The sequence below is a fragment of the Podarcis melisellensis genome, assembly GCF_964234715.1.
Source record: "Podarcis melisellensis genome assembly, chromosome: 5".
NCBI lineage: Eukaryota > Metazoa > Chordata > Lepidosauria > Squamata > Lacertidae > Podarcis > Podarcis melisellensis.
The window spans coordinates 56,671,686-56,688,422 of NC_138537.1; the positions used below are offsets into that span (position 1 = coordinate 56,671,686).

The following is a 16,737-nucleotide window of genomic DNA, read 5'->3' on the forward strand; positions in this document are numbered from 1 at the left end:
TTAAAAGCCTGTATGCATCAACTAAAGTTGGCCCATTTAAGATTTCTCCAACATTACTATTAACTATTCTCTAAAATGAACACAGCACAACAGTCTCAAGATGGGCTGGGCATATTCCATTCCATTCCATTTCATAGAGGGCTTTTGTTCATGGGACAAGAAGCCTAGCCACCAGTCAAGTGCCAAAGACCCTTCAGATGTTGTTAGACTATGCAAATAACATCATGCACTTATCACGTGCTATCGTATACCACACAGAGTACTGCAGTCATGCTTTCTATCTCCATGCATTACTCTCTGAATTGGGAAGACAAGGATTAAAATATCCAGACACTCAGCCCCTTTAGATGTTCCTGCTTTGGTATCCTGTGCTGAGGATCTTTACATCTGCCCAGGGCTTTTTTTCCAGCCAGAACTCACCAGATCTCAGTTCCGGCACCTCTCAGATAGGTGGCATTGCCATTATAAGAGAACAAGGGAGTCATTCATGGTGCATTCTGGCAAATTCTGCCCCCCCCCCCGAAAAACAGCACTGCATCTGCCTATATGTGTAGAACAATGTTTAAAAATTAGCTTTACATTTGAGGCTTCTTCTTAGGTGATCCATTATGACTGAGTAGTAATGGTCCTTTTTGTCTTCCTGCAACCACGTACAAGAAGTAGTCAGTTCAGGGGTGGGGACCTGTGACATATGTTGTTGTTGTTGTTTAGTTGTTTAGTTGTGTCCGACTCTTGGTGACCCCATGGACCAGAGCACGCCAGGCACTTCTGTTTTCCACTGCCTCCCGCAGTTTGGTCAAACTCATGCTGGTAGCTTCGATAACACTATCCAACCATCTCGTCCTCTGTTGTTCCCTTCTCCTTGTACCCTCCATCTTTCCCAACATCAGGGTCTTTTCCAGGGAGTGTGGCATATGTTGCTGATTTCCAAATCTCATCATCCTAGTAGCAGATGGCGCTACACGCAGCTCCCAACCCCCTCACCCCTCCTGGTAAGTAGCAGTGACTGTCAAAAAGTCAGGATGGTCAAAGTTGTAGTCTACCAACATCTGAATGGCCACGAGTTGACCACTCTTGCTATAATAGCTTCACTATAATCAGCTGTAAGGCTGATTGATAAAATACAGGTACTTCTTTGCAGTATTTGATGGGTCATTAATTCAGCCATGAAGACGAGCACATCTCTATACCAACTGCATTTAGAAGTAAAAACAGGATATAGGCTTTGTCTTACAATTAGGGCAGAATCTTACAGCTTTGGCTTCCTCATCAGGTAACAACAGATTCCAGTTTTAGCTGTAAGACAATCATTTTCCTGTTTGCAAATAAGTAGGACTGAGCTTCCTATAGAATAATTATACTGAACCTGTAAACCTTTTCAGATATAGTGTGTGAACTGTGCAAAAGACTGCTAAAGTCAGGGGAACATACCATATAAATAGGGCGTTCTCATACTGATAAATTATTTGAAAAGGGTGAAATGGACAAAACATTTCAGAGAGAGATAGCATTTGTATGAGAGAGGGATGCATGCCAGTATGAAACAAGGGCTGTAAGTTGCCTAAAGAGACACAAAGGAAGTTGTGTCAGCTAGACAGAATCACACAGGAAATCAAAACAGGATTCACAACAACTTACTAAAAAAGGGGGGATGCAGATAGATGTCAAAGGGTCAAGGCAAGAAATGAAGAGTAACTTATACAATTCAAACAATGCCGAATGTATATTCTTAATTCTTTTCTATGTTTGAGATACGGAAGGCAGAAAAGCTTGTTATAAACACAGGAGAACCTACATTGTGTAAGAAACAAACAGGAAATGAGATGTAAGCATACGGGGAAACAAAAGATAGTAAGCTTCTGGATGTTCACTCATATGGCTGTGTTCCAAAACGTCTGCCTACATTTAGTTCAGTGCATAAACACTACAGCCACCAAATATATGCTCTCTCTGCTTCTGTTTTTTCTTTAAATATTTATAGCCCCACCTTCATCTATTGATATTGGGACAGGGTAAAAAATAATCAATATAATAATCTACCACACAACAATAAAACACATTTTCAGAACAAATGAAGACAGATAAAGCAACAGAAAGGTTATCAATCAGCAACTTAGAAACCTTAAAATGTTATTGGTCATGACCCAACCCATTGCTGTTACACAATTACTGGTTGGCTTCTTTGTGAACAGTGCATCAATTACTGCAACTTATTTACAAAAAGGTACTGTGATTTGGGGGGCAATGCCCTAATACTTTGCACATGGCCCAGCACTGTACTATTGAAAATTAATCACAGTTAGAGCCCAGTTGCTCCAGCTGAGTATCAAGCTAATTTTACCTAAATTAATAATTATAATTTATTTGCTGGTACATTTGTAAATATAAAATTATAGCTTATGGCAAGCTTTACATTAGATTGAAAGTGGCAAGGCAGACTTTTCCCCATCTTACTGAGCCTTTTAAAGCTTTGGGTTTTCATCCTTTTTAATCAGTACATTTATTTTCCTTTTTCAATCAAATATTTCTTAATTATAACCCATTTAAATGTAGCAAAGGCATTAATGTCATGTGTCTTTAAGATCTTTGGAAGAGCTCCTGCTTGTTGTTCCATGTCCGCCAGATAGTCACTTGGTGACAGTATGGAAGTGGGCCTTCTCGGTGGTTGCACCTACTCTGTGGAATGTCCTCTCTCAGGCAATTTGTGAGGCAGAGACAGTAATTCCTTTTAAATGCTCCTTAAAAACTTAAGTTTATACAGACTTTCCTGGTCCCTGACTCTTACTTATTAATGTTTTTGCACACTGCTCAGCTTTTATTTAAGAAATATGGTTGCATTTTGTTTTTATCTATTTTTATTCAGTTTTTAGGAAATGCTATTTGTTGCTTTAAAGTTTTTATTATAGTAAGACGTATAAAAATCATAAGTGTGAAACTTTTTAAAAAAAACTTCAGTGTGCACTGAAAGTAGCTCCTTTCAATCATATAGTACCCCTTTATTTTTTGCTCAAACATAATGAAAATACTTCCTACCAATCATTGGTCAGATATACCGGTAGATGGAAAGCATTTTATTCTTCCCAGCTCACAAGCCTTCAGAGGAGTATGAACTCAAATGATAACAATCTTCAATATACTACAACGCTTTTATTATTACTTCTTTTCCTTCCATAACATCATGAAAGGAAAGACTTAATGCTGCCATGGAAGTAAACAACACAAGGAAAAAGAACTTTTATTTTTACTCACAGAAAGGGAAAGAGAAGCCTTTGAGAGATAAACAATATGGAAAATTCTGGAGGAATTAACACTCGCTGCCCTCTAAAGAAATAGATGTATTTAATAATCACAAACATTTAACATTATTAATAAAATATCAGTCTGTCAGAATATTCTGCTTGGTGAAAATGTGGGCAGCATGATTTTATTTATTTATTTATCTACCACTTGAGTCTCAAAAACCTCAAAGCAATTTACAAAAAGAATTTTAAAAAATGAAATTATCATTAAAAATAGGTAAAAATGACTATTTAAAACATTCAAAAATAATTAAATTCAAAAATAAGCTTAAAAAAGAACCCAATTAAAACACCCATCAACATTCTACATATCTGAGCATGCTTGGCTAAACAGAAATGTTCAGAAGGAGCATTATATGGCACCTGTAACAATGCTAGAGTTTCACAGATTGAAATAATGGTCAAGTCGGCATAGATGGGGTAGGGCAATCTTGCAGGTAAACTGGTCCCAAATTGTTAACGGGATACCATCTACAATGCAGAATTATCAATCAAACACTGACAGGGGAATAACAGTCAAGGACACTTGCATTTGAAAAAGAATACACCCATCTAGAACAATAGGTAACTTTTTCAGTTTATGGAAAACCCACATAAAGCTTGTGATTTCTGTTTTATTTTATTTTACCATGGCTCTGAAACTACTCAGATGACCACATTAGACGATGGCATCAGATTCCTCGATCATTCCTAGTGCTTCGTTCCACACACAAAAAGATGAAGCCTATGTTTCCACCTTAGATTTGCACATTTGATCATTGAACTACAACATCTCCTAGATAATATGCAATGCAGAGACTTTCTAAAACAAAAAGGAATACAGTGGTCAAGTGGATACTCTATGCAGATGACCCCTTCCCAAGAGCTATGCTCCTAAATTCTGGATCAGTATTAAGGTTAGAAGTCATCAGCAAGTTCCTCATTTTCCTGAAGGCAGGACAGCTGGTGTATTAGCTAAAGCTCATTAACTCCTGACCACAGCTACCTCCTTACAATCTAGAAGCACACCACAAGCAGTATGACCCAACGTAAAATAGCCATATCCACAATCTCAACAGTCCACTCAAAAAATGCAATTGGCATCCTATCTAGACTAGGCTGTGGTTTCTTCAGCCCTATTCCATTCATTACTGACCTCAACGGGCATTCTGAAAATCTAACCAATATCTGTACAAGTTATCCATGCAGAGAAGTTTACAAAGATAAAGGGGCCGCAATGCTGGCACTACTTCCAGCTTTTAGAAAATGAGTATCTATCAAATAGCGTCTTTGAGAATAGCTAGAATGATCTGCTAAAAATGTTAAGTCCTATTCAGTGTTAGGGACGCGGGTGGCGCTGTGGGTTAAACCACAGAGCCTAGGACTTGCTGATTAGGTCAGCGGTTCGAATCCGCGCGACAGGGTAAGCTCCCATTGCTCGGTCCCTGCTCCTGCCAACCTAGCAGTTTGAAAGCACGTCAAAGTGCAAGTAGATAAATAGGTTCCGCTCCGGCAGGAAGGTAAATGGCGTTTCCGTGTGCTGCTCTGGTTCGCCAGAAGCGGCTTAGTCATGATGGCCACATGGCCTGGAAGCTGTCTGCAGACAAACGCCGGCTCCCTCGGCCTATAGAGCGAGATGAGCACGCAACCCCAGAGTTGGTCACGACTGGACCTAATGGTCAGGGGTCCCTTTACCTTTTATTCAGTGTTATGTATATACAGTCCAAGTCTTACTGAATCCTACAAAGGGAATAAAGTGTACCCTTTCTTCCACAAAACATTCATTCAACAGCACATCCTGCTGCTTCTTTTTCTTTCTTTTTAATCTTAATTCCAGCTTATCTTGTTCATTTACATCATGTATTTTTCTTCTCTACAAAATTAATAGTCATGTAACATTTTTTTGGAACATTAAAGATCAGCTAAGGCCTTTGATGAGCCTGAGGACAAAACAGCAGCTAGATGACTCCATGCTTTTCTGAAATTAATTCAGTGCCTTCTGCTTCTAATCAAAATGTATCCTCTCTCTAACTTGACAGGGCTGCCAGCTTCAAACTAATCTACATGGAGGTTTGTTGCATGTCCATTTGATCTTTTGCATTGCTTAGATTCATAAGACATAACTACTCGAATGAGAAGGATGAGTTTCAAGTATTACTGCCCCTTTAGCTAAGCAGCTAAAATAAACTTTGCTACATTGCAGTTCAAAGAAATATTCAGTGTCATCACTTCCTTTTCAGTGAATCACTTCCTTCTGAGTTACAATGTACTGATAAAAAACCCGCAAGACAAAATATGCCTTCAATATGAATTCAGATCTCCAGGGCCTGATGAGCTTCTCCCAAGGGTACTAAAGGAGGTTGCAGGTGTAATCTGCAGCCTCTGTAGACTGGAGGTGGGCAAATGTTATTCCCATCTTTAAAAGGGGGATAAAAGAAGACCCAGGTAACATCAGCTTGACATCAACACCAGGAAAGGACCTAGAACAGACAATTAAATGGTTGTTCTGTGAGCACTTAGAAAAGGATGTTGTGGTTACTAAGACCCAGTATGGGTTTCTCAAAAACAAGTCATGCCAGAGGAATCTCATTTCTTTTTTTGATAGAGTTGCAAGCTTGGCGGATCAGGGGAAAGCTGTGGACATGGTGTATCTTGATTTCAGTAATGCTTCTGACAAAGTCCCCCATGCTATTCTTGTGGAGAAACTGGTAGAATGTGGGCTGGATGAGGTAGCTTTTAGGTGGATTTTAGCTGGTTCACTGACCAAACCCAAATAGTGCTCACTAATGGTTCCTCATCATCCTGGAAAAAAGTGACAAATGGAGCCCCACAAAGTTCTGTCCTGAGCCCGTTGTTGTTCAATGTCTTTATAAGCGACTTGGAATAGGAATTGAGGGGATGCTCATTAAATTAGCAAACTGGGAGGTGTAGCTAATGACATAGAAGAGACAATTTGAATTTAACAAATTGGAGGAGATCTGGACCAAAACTAACAAAATGAAATTCAATAGCTACAAATGTAAAGTTGTACACTTAGGCAGGAAGAACCAGCTGCACAAAAATAAGATGGGGGACACCTGACTTGCCTGTAGTACGTGTGAAAAGGATCTAGAGGTCTTAGTAGACCACAAACATAACATGAAGCAACAGTGTGATGCAGCAGCAAAAAAAGGCTAATGCTAGTCTAGGCTACATCAACATATAGTGCCCTAATCAAGGGAAGCAATAGTTCCACTCTGCTCTGCCTTGGTCAGACCACACATGGAGTACTATGTCCAGTTCTGGCTGTTACTAACAAAGATATTGACAAGCTTGAATGTGCGCAGAGGGGAGCAACCAATATGATCAAGGGTCTATAAACCCAAGCCTTATGAGGAACAGTTGTGGGAGTTGGGTATGCTTAGCCTGGATAAGAGGAGATTGAGAGGATAGAAGAAGATAGCCATCTTCAAATATCTAAAAAGCTATCACATGGAAGATGGAGCAAGCTTGTTTTCTCCTGCTGTGAAGTGTAGGACCTAAACCTATGGCTTCAAGTTACAAGAAAGAAGATGCCAACTAAAGATCAAGAAGAACCTTGAAGGTAAGAGCTGTTTGCGAGCGGAATGGACTCCATCAGAAGGTGGTGGACTTTCCTTCCTTGAGGTTTTTAAACAGAGGTTGGATGGCCATCTGTCATGGGTAATTTATCTGAGATTTCAGCATTGCTGGGGGTTGGACTAGATGACCCATGAGGTTCCTTCCAACTCTACAAATTTATGATTCTATGATTTTATAATCTCAAGACTGCTAATTTTACTACTTGGCTAGCTGAATACACTGCTATATTGGGAAGGGATTAAACAGCCTTTCATAAATATAATAGTACCCATTGTAGCACATGCTTCCTTAACAGTTGGGTCTTCTTAATATTTCAGCTTCTGTGGTATAACCTTTGGAAGCCTGCAGTTCTGTACACAATAAAGTGCTTCATTCTGGGAGCCATATGACTCCATCAGTCATTCAAGCATATGTTTGGTGCAGCTTGAAAGAGCGTAACTTATATAAGTCAAATATTTCAAAGCTGACTGTATCTTTAAAAATACCTGGTATATATGTCAATATAGTATCTCTATAAACCTTTCATTTCTTGTATATTGGCTTGACCCACACTTTCTTGGTATGGGTCTGAGCCGTTCCCCCCTTGCTCCCATGGAAAATCCACTCCTTAGTGCTAAACAGGAGAAAACAGAAATCTGGAGAAAACCTGTATTGCTGTTTACTCCAACTGAGTGCTAAGAGCAGTTTTCCCACTAGGGGAAAGCAGAGGGACAATAGGAAGTGTGGGTAAGCCCTGAGAAGGGAAATGGCAAAATGTAATGGCAAAATACAGATAAATTTGAGGGGCTTTTTACTATAAGATGAAGCAGCCAGGTAGGCAGCTGGTGATTAGAAATGGGAAAGAAATTGAGTTCCATTCACATGTGAAGGTGAACCTACCTAACTCATACTTTCTGAAACTATATGTGAAACAAAACACAGACATCTTTAAAAACTTTCATTTCTCCAAATTTTGCAATGCAGTTCTCCAGCCAAGCAATGTGTGCAAAAATGCATCTATTACTGGAAATAATGTGCATTCCATTTTGGCGATGGTAACACTGGTTTAAGGAGCCATTTGGTGCCTAGCTTATATATCTGATTTTCTAACGCTGTATAGTAAGCTGCTTTGAGTTACCTTGGTTAAAAAAGCAGCCAATAAATTTAATATATGTAATATATAGGTACAAAGGGCTTAATTCACAGCTATGAGAACAAAGGATGGCATGAAAAGTCATAGACACAATACCACTGTAAATTTTGTAACTATATTATGTGACCAACATCTCATTTTGATCAGTTTTACAAAGATAAAACAGTGTTCCTCCTATTTCCCCCCCAGTTTCTACCAAAAAGCACCTTGAGAACTAATACATAGGGATTAGTCCTTGCATCTGTGGCTAGTAATAAATAGAACAACTCAAATACTTCCAGCTCCTGCCTGCTTGCATGTTCATTTCACTTAATGCAGTGTCAAGACAAAGAGCTGGAGGATTACTCATTCAATATTTTTGTGTTTTGCATCATATCACCATTCAGATGGCGCGACGTTCACATTGTAATTTAATCTTTCACAGATAAGCAGCCATAAGCGGGGTATTTTGCTACATTCAATCAGCTCATATTTTGAAAGGGACACAAATATAAAAACACATACACCACAACAAATTGAGGACACTACCAGAAAAAGTTTCAAATATGTGCCTGATTAGGATCTTTTGTGTAACTGCTGGCAACAGATGCAAGAGGCATTTTTGCCAAGTTCCACATTCAGATCTGTATGCCTTGCTGTATGCTATCAGCCAGCACAATTAACAGGCCATGGAGTATTCCACTTGTTGCCATATTAGATCATATATTTTGGAGAAGAAAAAATGTGTTTATCCAATCTATGGTTTCATTGTACTGTATTTTCAGATACACAAACAGTAAATTCAAGTCGTCCTCATTCTTACTCAAGTTCTGGGCCAGAAATGACACTGAAATGAAGTCATTTTAATAGCACCATGCTTTTGAAGCATTGAAGATGATAGCTAAAGTCTTAATGGATTTTTTAAAAAACACAAAGTGCACATATTTAAAATATTTTGCATGGTAGATTTGACATGCTATGAAAATAGCTGACAGCACAATCCTATACAAGTCCACCCAGAAGTAAGCCCCATTGAATTCAATGGCCCTTACTCCAAGAAAGTAGGAATAGAACTGCAGACTAACAATGCATGTTTACTTATAAGAAAGATTTAATGCATCAAACAGGCCTTAGTGAGTGTGCCTAGTATTCTGTCTCAAATTATTATCAATATTTTGTAATCATATGACATTCATTTATGCTTTTATATCTGACATTTCCTTCAAAGAGCTCAAGTAGCTGCTCTCCTGCCCTCCATATTATCCTCTCAACAACCCTGTGAGATTTGTTAGGCTGAGGGATGGTGACTGGCCCAAGGTAACACAGTGAGTTTCATGGCTGAGTGGGGATTCGAACCCTAGACTCCCAGGTCTAGGGTCCAGCACCCAAACTGCTATACCACACTGACTTTCAGTCATTACAAAAATAATTTCTACTCTCAGTTGGGTCCCAAATTTTTCAAAGCCACACTGGTTCATTGCAAACCAAGGGCATATAACTAATTATAATTGCCTTAATCTAAATTGGATTCTATCCACAAAATAGGATTGCCTTATTCCAGTCGACCTCAGACCCCTGTCTCTTTAATATTCAGACATCTCCCTTTCCTGCTACACATCAGAGTGCCTTCCTTCCTCCAGAGTATATGTCATCAATGCACCACTGGCAATACAGTGGTACCTCTGATTACGGATTTAATTCGTTTCCGGATGCTGTGCACATCCCGAAAAATCCATAACTAGAGGCACTGCTTCTGTGCACGTGCGCAATGCGATAGAGCACTTCTGTGTGTGCGGCAAAACCTGGAAGTATACACTTCTGGGTTTGCCATGGCCGTAACCTGAAGATTCCAAACCTGGAGGTTATGCAACACGAGGTACCATTGTAAATAAATTTCTGGCAGTAGTACTATCAGGACTAGCAAGTGAGACAAGGTACAGAAATGCGGGACCAACAATTTGATTTGAGGACTCTCCTAGAAATTGAGAAAAAGAAACCTCTAGGCTTCAATATAAGAGCCTTCAAGGGACCATAGACCAAAGGCCAGTATAATTTGGAGACAATCGAATTTGAGCGGCAATTTAAGCGACTTTCACCTTGACGCTTTCTGAATTGCTGGTCTCATATCACATCAGATGTGATGAACTCCAAACTCCCTAGTTTCCCACCATTTCATTATTTCTTGCAGTGGTATATTACAAAACAAAGATTTAAAATATTGCAAAATGGTGTGCAATCTTCCAAGTTCTCCCTAACTCTCCATTGGGCTAGATCAGTGATGGCCCAACTTGGCCCTCCAGCTATTTTTGGACTACAACTCCCATCATCCCTAGCTAACAGGACCAGTGGTCAGGGATGGTGGGAACTGTAGTCCCAAAACAACTGGAGGGCCAGGTTTGGCCATCACTGGGCTAGATGGTAAACAATCCATAGGCAGGGGCGGGGGCAGGGAAGTTTGCTAATACTTCAAGTTGTGAAGTCTGCAACCATTCACACAGGCAACCAGGAAAAGCACACGGGTTCTTTGATAGGTGGGAAGGAGCAGAACTAGTCCCTGGGTCAGTTCTAGCTTTTGTGGTTTTAGAGATGGTGAGGCAGCCATTACTATGTTTCTTCTTCCTGGCAGTCCTTGGTGCAACCTAATATCTGAAAAGCACTTAAAAGAGCTTTATCTGGATGTCTGCTACCTCCTCTCACATTATAACTGTGACCAGATACATATCCCATAGCTTTGACACAAGTCAGCAAACTTTCTTCTTCTTCCCTCTCCTTCCTTCCCCATTCTGTTTATTTATCTAGCTGGTGAAGAATTATAGAGAATTTGCAAGCTTGCAAATTATTTTGTGATGTTTTGGTTGGATTTTTTGTTACTGGCCTATAAGGCTAACTTTGCTTTTTTGCATACTTTTAAATAACGCATAAATCTCCTATTTTGAAGGTCTGTTGCAATACACATAGATGCGAATGAACAATGAATTAGGCCATGTGCTTGCCTGTGACTAAGTGCAAGCTTCAATCATTCAGGGAAGGCTGTGGGCAGGATTCCTGCATTGCAGGGGGTTGGACTAGATGACCCCTGGAGACCCTTCCAACCCTACAATTCTATGATTCTATGATACTTCATACTAAACAAATCATGTTGCATGGAATGTAGATAGGTAAAGCATATGTAATGGACTTCATAATATAAAATCGAATGAAACAATTTTTTATAACATGGCTTACTCAATGACTACAGAAGGTCATTTCAATAAAATTAAGGCAGAAATCATCCTCAATAATGAGGAACGTTTCAAATACAGAAGCTTGGGTTTATCTCAGTTTTTTATTTGTACTTGTTGGGTCCATCTGGTTCTGGGACAAACTGGCAAGATCAGTATCTGTCTGCAATTCTATATGTTCTGTGTTTTAGTTCAATACATTATTTGTACTGTAATTATTGTATTAATTGCAGCTGAGACAAGTACCCTAACAGATTATCCAAAACTGGTTTTGACTTTAAAGTACACATAACATTTGGAATGGGGCAGTCCAAAGAAACAAACAGACCTGATATGCGATATAAGAGAGACTGAATAAGTTGCCTACAAAAAGCAGTATAGGGGTTTTTTTTTGCTATTCATCTAAGTTCTTAAACACTCTCTCAGAGCTATTTAAATTCATTACATAAACACTTGGGCAGTTAAGCACTCATAAAATTGCTTTGTGAAGTGCCTACCCTACATTCACAGTAACCCATTTTATGCTTTAATATCTCAGGTGTATAATTTTTCTCCTTAAACTAACACAAATACCATGCCGATCATATTATGGATCCTGTGTGCCAAGTATTTAGCCTAGAAGCAGCATAATTCAGTACAGAGGTACACTGTGAGTCAAATCCCACAAGCATGTGTGCTTGACAAGAGCTAGAGAATGTCGCTTTAAGTTTTGCATCTATCAGCACGGTGGGTCTCATCTCAGATGGCCTTCATCAACTCATATCATTATCCCGTTATTTATTTATTTAAAACACCCCTATGCTGCATTTCATTTTTTTTAAAAAATGAAAGCTGGTTCACAATTACAAAACTAATTCAATAAAATCAGCACTAAAAAAAGACTACAGCAACCTCCACAGTAGCCAGGAAAACTATAAGCTAAGTATCATTAACCAGCAACTGCTTGGCAAACAAGGTTATTTTAACAAATGCCAAAAACACACCACCATTGGGCCTTGCCTTATTTCAGTTGGCACCTATGGGTGGTGGTGAAGGTTCTTTTCCATGCAAAAGCCCAGTTTTAGCACACTGCAATACTGTACACGCCTTCCTAAAAATAAGTGTAAATGAACTCAGTGGGGGCTACTCTAACATGTATAGGACTACATTGTTTAATCTGAATTAGAGCTCTGCAGCTCTATTATACTGAGAAAACATTCCAAGGGGAAGGTTCCAAACACTGGTTGCATTCACATGCAACAGTAAGCTATAGTACAACAAGCAAATGAACAAGCCATGTATTGTCCACCCAAACTTGTTTCTTCCACAGCAGGCAGAGCACCTGGCGTGGTGTGATCAAACAAACCATGGTTAAGCATAGCTGCTGGGTTCAGACATGACACCAAACCATCATTAAAACAAGCCATGGTTCATAAGCCAACAATAAAACATTGCTCATATTGTGCTTTGTTTCCAGAAAACTGGGCTGGGTTCAGATAGTCAAACAAGTCTCACTTTAACTAAACCAGGGGTGGCTAACCCATGGCCCAAGTCCACTGCCCACCCCAACTGATTTTAGGTGATCCATGAAGCCCAGCCAACCAAATAATTTGGTTACCTTTCCCCTCCCCCCCAAATTAAAAAATATCCAGCAGGTGGCATCATTGTGCCTCCACTGTTGTGGTCACTGCTGATGTGGGAATGGGGATGTCACCTCTTTTTAGCTTCTTTCTCTGTTGCACCAGTCTTAAAAGGTGAGTGCACTTGTTACAACATCTCTGGAAGGCTGATGAAACAGGAAGAAATGTTTCTTAATGCTTCCTGTCAAATACCTTCTGACAATTGTGCCATACCATAGGAAGAAGGACATTTTCAAAGGTAAGAGGTGGCTCTGTTTCTTCCTCCCTAGGGAACTGCTAGAACAGGAGACTCTCCTCCTACTCTAGCACTGCCCTGGAGAATGAAAATCCTGTTTTCTGTGTGGCTCTATCTGCTCCTGAGTCCGTCCCGCTTCATCTGTTCTGTGTGAATGTGCATGTGTGTGGGCTCATCTTGTCTGCTTCCCACCCCTGCAATCTGAATGCGTGTACATATATATACAGTGGTAACTCGGGTTAAAGATGCTTCAGGTTACAGACTCTACTAACCCAGAAATAGTACCTCAGGTTAAGAACTTTGCTTCTGGATGAGAACAAAAATCATGTGGCGGCAGCGGAAGGCCCCATTAGCTAAAGTGGTACCTCAGGTTAAGAACAGTTTCAGGTTAAGAATGGACATCCAGAACTAATTAAGTTCTTAACCCGAGGTACCACTGTGTGTGTGTGTGTGTGTGTGTGTGCGCGCGCGCGCGCGCAAACTGCATCTCACCCACCCCGCCACTAAGTGTATGTGGATTTGTACACACATTGCATGTGTTAAATGTGCTTAGTTTGGTATGTAGCCCTTGGACAGATAGCAACCCCTCAATGTGATCATCAAGCCAAAAAATGTTACTTACCCCTTGAGCCAAACAAACCATGGTTTAGCACAGTTTTCCCCAATCCACTGCCCTCCAGATGTTTTAGACTACAAGTCTCATCAGTCCTGGCCATCATGGCCAGTGGTGAAGGATGGTGGGAATTGCAGTCTAAATTAGCACCTGGAGGGCACCTGGTTGGGGAAGGATGGCAGTGTTATGTGAGAACAAGGCTGTGTACTTTATCATACTACAGATTCACTTATATTTGCCTCTATTCTTGGGGCACCCAACCATGCACACAGGTCAACACACTTATTTCTAGTAACATGGGTAGAAGTAAAATTCTACAGATTTACTCAGAACGATGTCACTCTCATGAAAGTGTGCATAGAACTGTAGTGTAAAAGTTGCATGCCAATGAAAAAAACAGCCCTGTTGTTGCTTTTCAGTGACTTATTGGTATCAAATCAGAAAACAAACAGAACGAAAAGCTTATTTAAAAAACACACACAGGGCAGGCTAATATTTATGTACAGTACTGAAATCCATATTCGCACACCACTTAATTTACAATAATAAGCAACTTCTGCAATGGCATGTACAACTAGGGCTGCACACACACACACACTTCCTATGGCCTTATCTGAAAAGTGAATCCCCACTGAATTCGGGAATTACCTTTCAAAGTTTTAGCTGGAGGTAATCCTGCCTGAGGACCCTTCCTGGGACATTTCACTGTTCCTAGAATTCACCCGTGATTTGTCTTGAAATCAACCTTTGAAAGTGAAGCAGATCTCTCCCCCCCCCTTGCCCCGCCTTCGGCGTCCTCTGCCTTTCACAGCACTCAGGCAGGCAGGCTGGCATTCAACAGGTGTCCACGAGGCATGCAGGACTGCAATGGTGGCGGCGGTGGACGGGGAGTTTCACCTGTTACATTTATCATTTCCACACAGCTGTTGAAGGCGGGGTGGAGTCCTGGGGGGGGAGAGATGGCCTCTCGGAAACCCCCTTTGGCGTGAAGTGACTGACGGCAACACCGGCGCGAAGCGGCAGCAGCGCCTCTTGTGCCCATTTTCGAAACCGAGCAGCAAAGCCCGCGCTTTTGCGCTGAGGGAAACGCCGCCTCTGGAAGGGCTCGTGGGAGGCGTTCGGGCGCCGGCGGGCGGGAATTCCGTCCTTCGCGCCAGGCGAGCGTCCCCCCGGCCACCCCCGCCCAAAAGCCTCCCGCCCAGCTCGGCTCTCCGGCTGCTGGAAGGAGCCGCCGACAGAAGCGCCCGGAGAGACGGAGAAAGAGAAATGCCGGCTCCTCGCTGCTCCCTTCTATATACCAGTCACACAAAAGGAGAGCGGGGCGGTAGGGGGAGGACTGTTCAGTGTGACCAACTCGGGGGGTAAAATATAAAGGGGGGAGAAGAAGAGGTGCCGGGGAGATACAGCAGAGAAAATATGCCGAAAGGGCGGCTTCCTTGCAGGACAAAAGAAATGCAAAACGTGGACGTTTGACAGAACTTGGGAGGGCCGCTTTGGCGACAAGGAAGTTATATATATGTGCGGTGCATGCATGCATGTTACGTATATAAGCATTTCCAACTTACCTTGAGCCCCGGATGGTGGTGCTATTAAGAGGCTGAGCAGCAGCAGGAGCAAGAGCTGGGCAGGGGGCTGAGGAGGAGGAGGAGGAGGAAGGGAGCGTAGCCGCTCTGCATGGCGACGCATAGACATCTTAGCCTAGACTGAGAAACTTTCATCAGCTGGGGTTGGAGAACAGCCCCATTAATATACAGTTACAGAGCGAGAGAGAGAGCACGGAAACTCAGGATGTGAGAGATTTCCTGCATACAGCTGACTCCCAAACCCCTCCTGCTCCTGCATAGGCTGATGATGAGTTGGGCTTTGCTTTCATATTCCCCCCCCCTCTCTTAATTTAAACTGTTGATGGAGAGGGGGTTCCCCCCCCCCGCAAGATCAAATACGTTGACCGTTGCAATAACTGAACAAATTGTCCGGGTTGGCTAACAGGAGGCACTGAAAATCGTTAGTGGAAGAAGGCAGGCCCTGTGAAAAAGTGCCCCTTGCCAACACTCACAGTTCTCATTACAATGGAACAAATTATTGTCTTCTTTGCCTTCGTCCTGCTGCTCCCGCGCAGGGTCCTAGCGCCCTCCGAAACGTGCAGGCAGAAACCGTTCCTTTGCAGAGCAAGTGACCTGCCAATTTTCAGTTCGTGTTGGAAGGAGACTCCCTCATTTGGGATTAATTTTAAGGCTGGCTGTAAAATTCTTCTTCCCCTCCAGCGATGATGAATGATCTTGTTTTGTCTCAAACGTCTCTTCTCTCAAATTGTTGTGTGTGTGACTCAAATGGCTTCAGAAAAAAGTGATGAGTTCTTCCCCTCCCCTCAAAAATAAAAGGATTCCTTGCTGATATAATTGTGCTTAATTCCAATGCCTGGTTGGATTGTATTTTATGTCATTTTAAAGTGTGAGGAATAGAATACTTCTTCAGCACACCTCCCTCAGGATTTTTGTTTTTAAATCTTCCTTCATTCACATTGTCACAGCTGTCAGACAAATGAAAAGATATTACTTTGTGTCTGACATGCGGTCACCCATCACAGGAACATATGTAAATAGATGATGTTTGCAGTCTTTTTCCTTTATGACAGACTTGCAGCAGGCATGGAAAGGGGCCAGATCATTCTTCCAGAATTTGGAACACTAAAGTATTAGTTTCTGCAAGTGGATAAAAGCCAGTTTTTGTGTATGTGTTGAAATTCAGACATCCACCTTTGTAATGCTGGTAAAAATCCATCTTTTTGGAATAAGTGAGGAGGACAGAAGGGTCTATGCACGTGATAATTCAGCTACTGCACATACTTGTTTTATTCTGAAATGTAGTTGTCAAGTTTGGTTTGTACCCTCAAGGTGGAATTAAGGTGGTTAGGGGCTTTGGTGCAGTTCCCAAAATGGAGCCTCCCCACTCCCTGCTAAGGATGACATGAAATAGCTTGACTTGAAGTGATCCATGCTCTGGTTACCAGTCAACCATTGTAATGCACTCTGTATGGGGCTGGCCTTGAAGGTGGCCCAG

General features: G+C 41.4%; 1 protein-coding gene across 1 annotated transcript in view; it reads right to left on the reverse strand.

Annotated features, from left to right (window-relative positions):
• The window catches only part of ADAM12 (ADAM metallopeptidase domain 12), a 181,976-nt gene extending 165,239 nt beyond the window's left edge, over positions 1 to 16,737 (reverse strand). The window contains 4 exon segments of the mRNA XM_081912644.1: positions 15,243 to 15,375; positions 15,378 to 15,422; positions 15,424 to 15,456; positions 15,459 to 16,737. Coding sequence (XP_081768770.1) covers positions 15,243 to 15,375; positions 15,378 to 15,422; positions 15,424 to 15,456; positions 15,459 to 15,485 — 238 coding nt within the window. The 5' untranslated portion in view covers positions 15,486 to 16,737.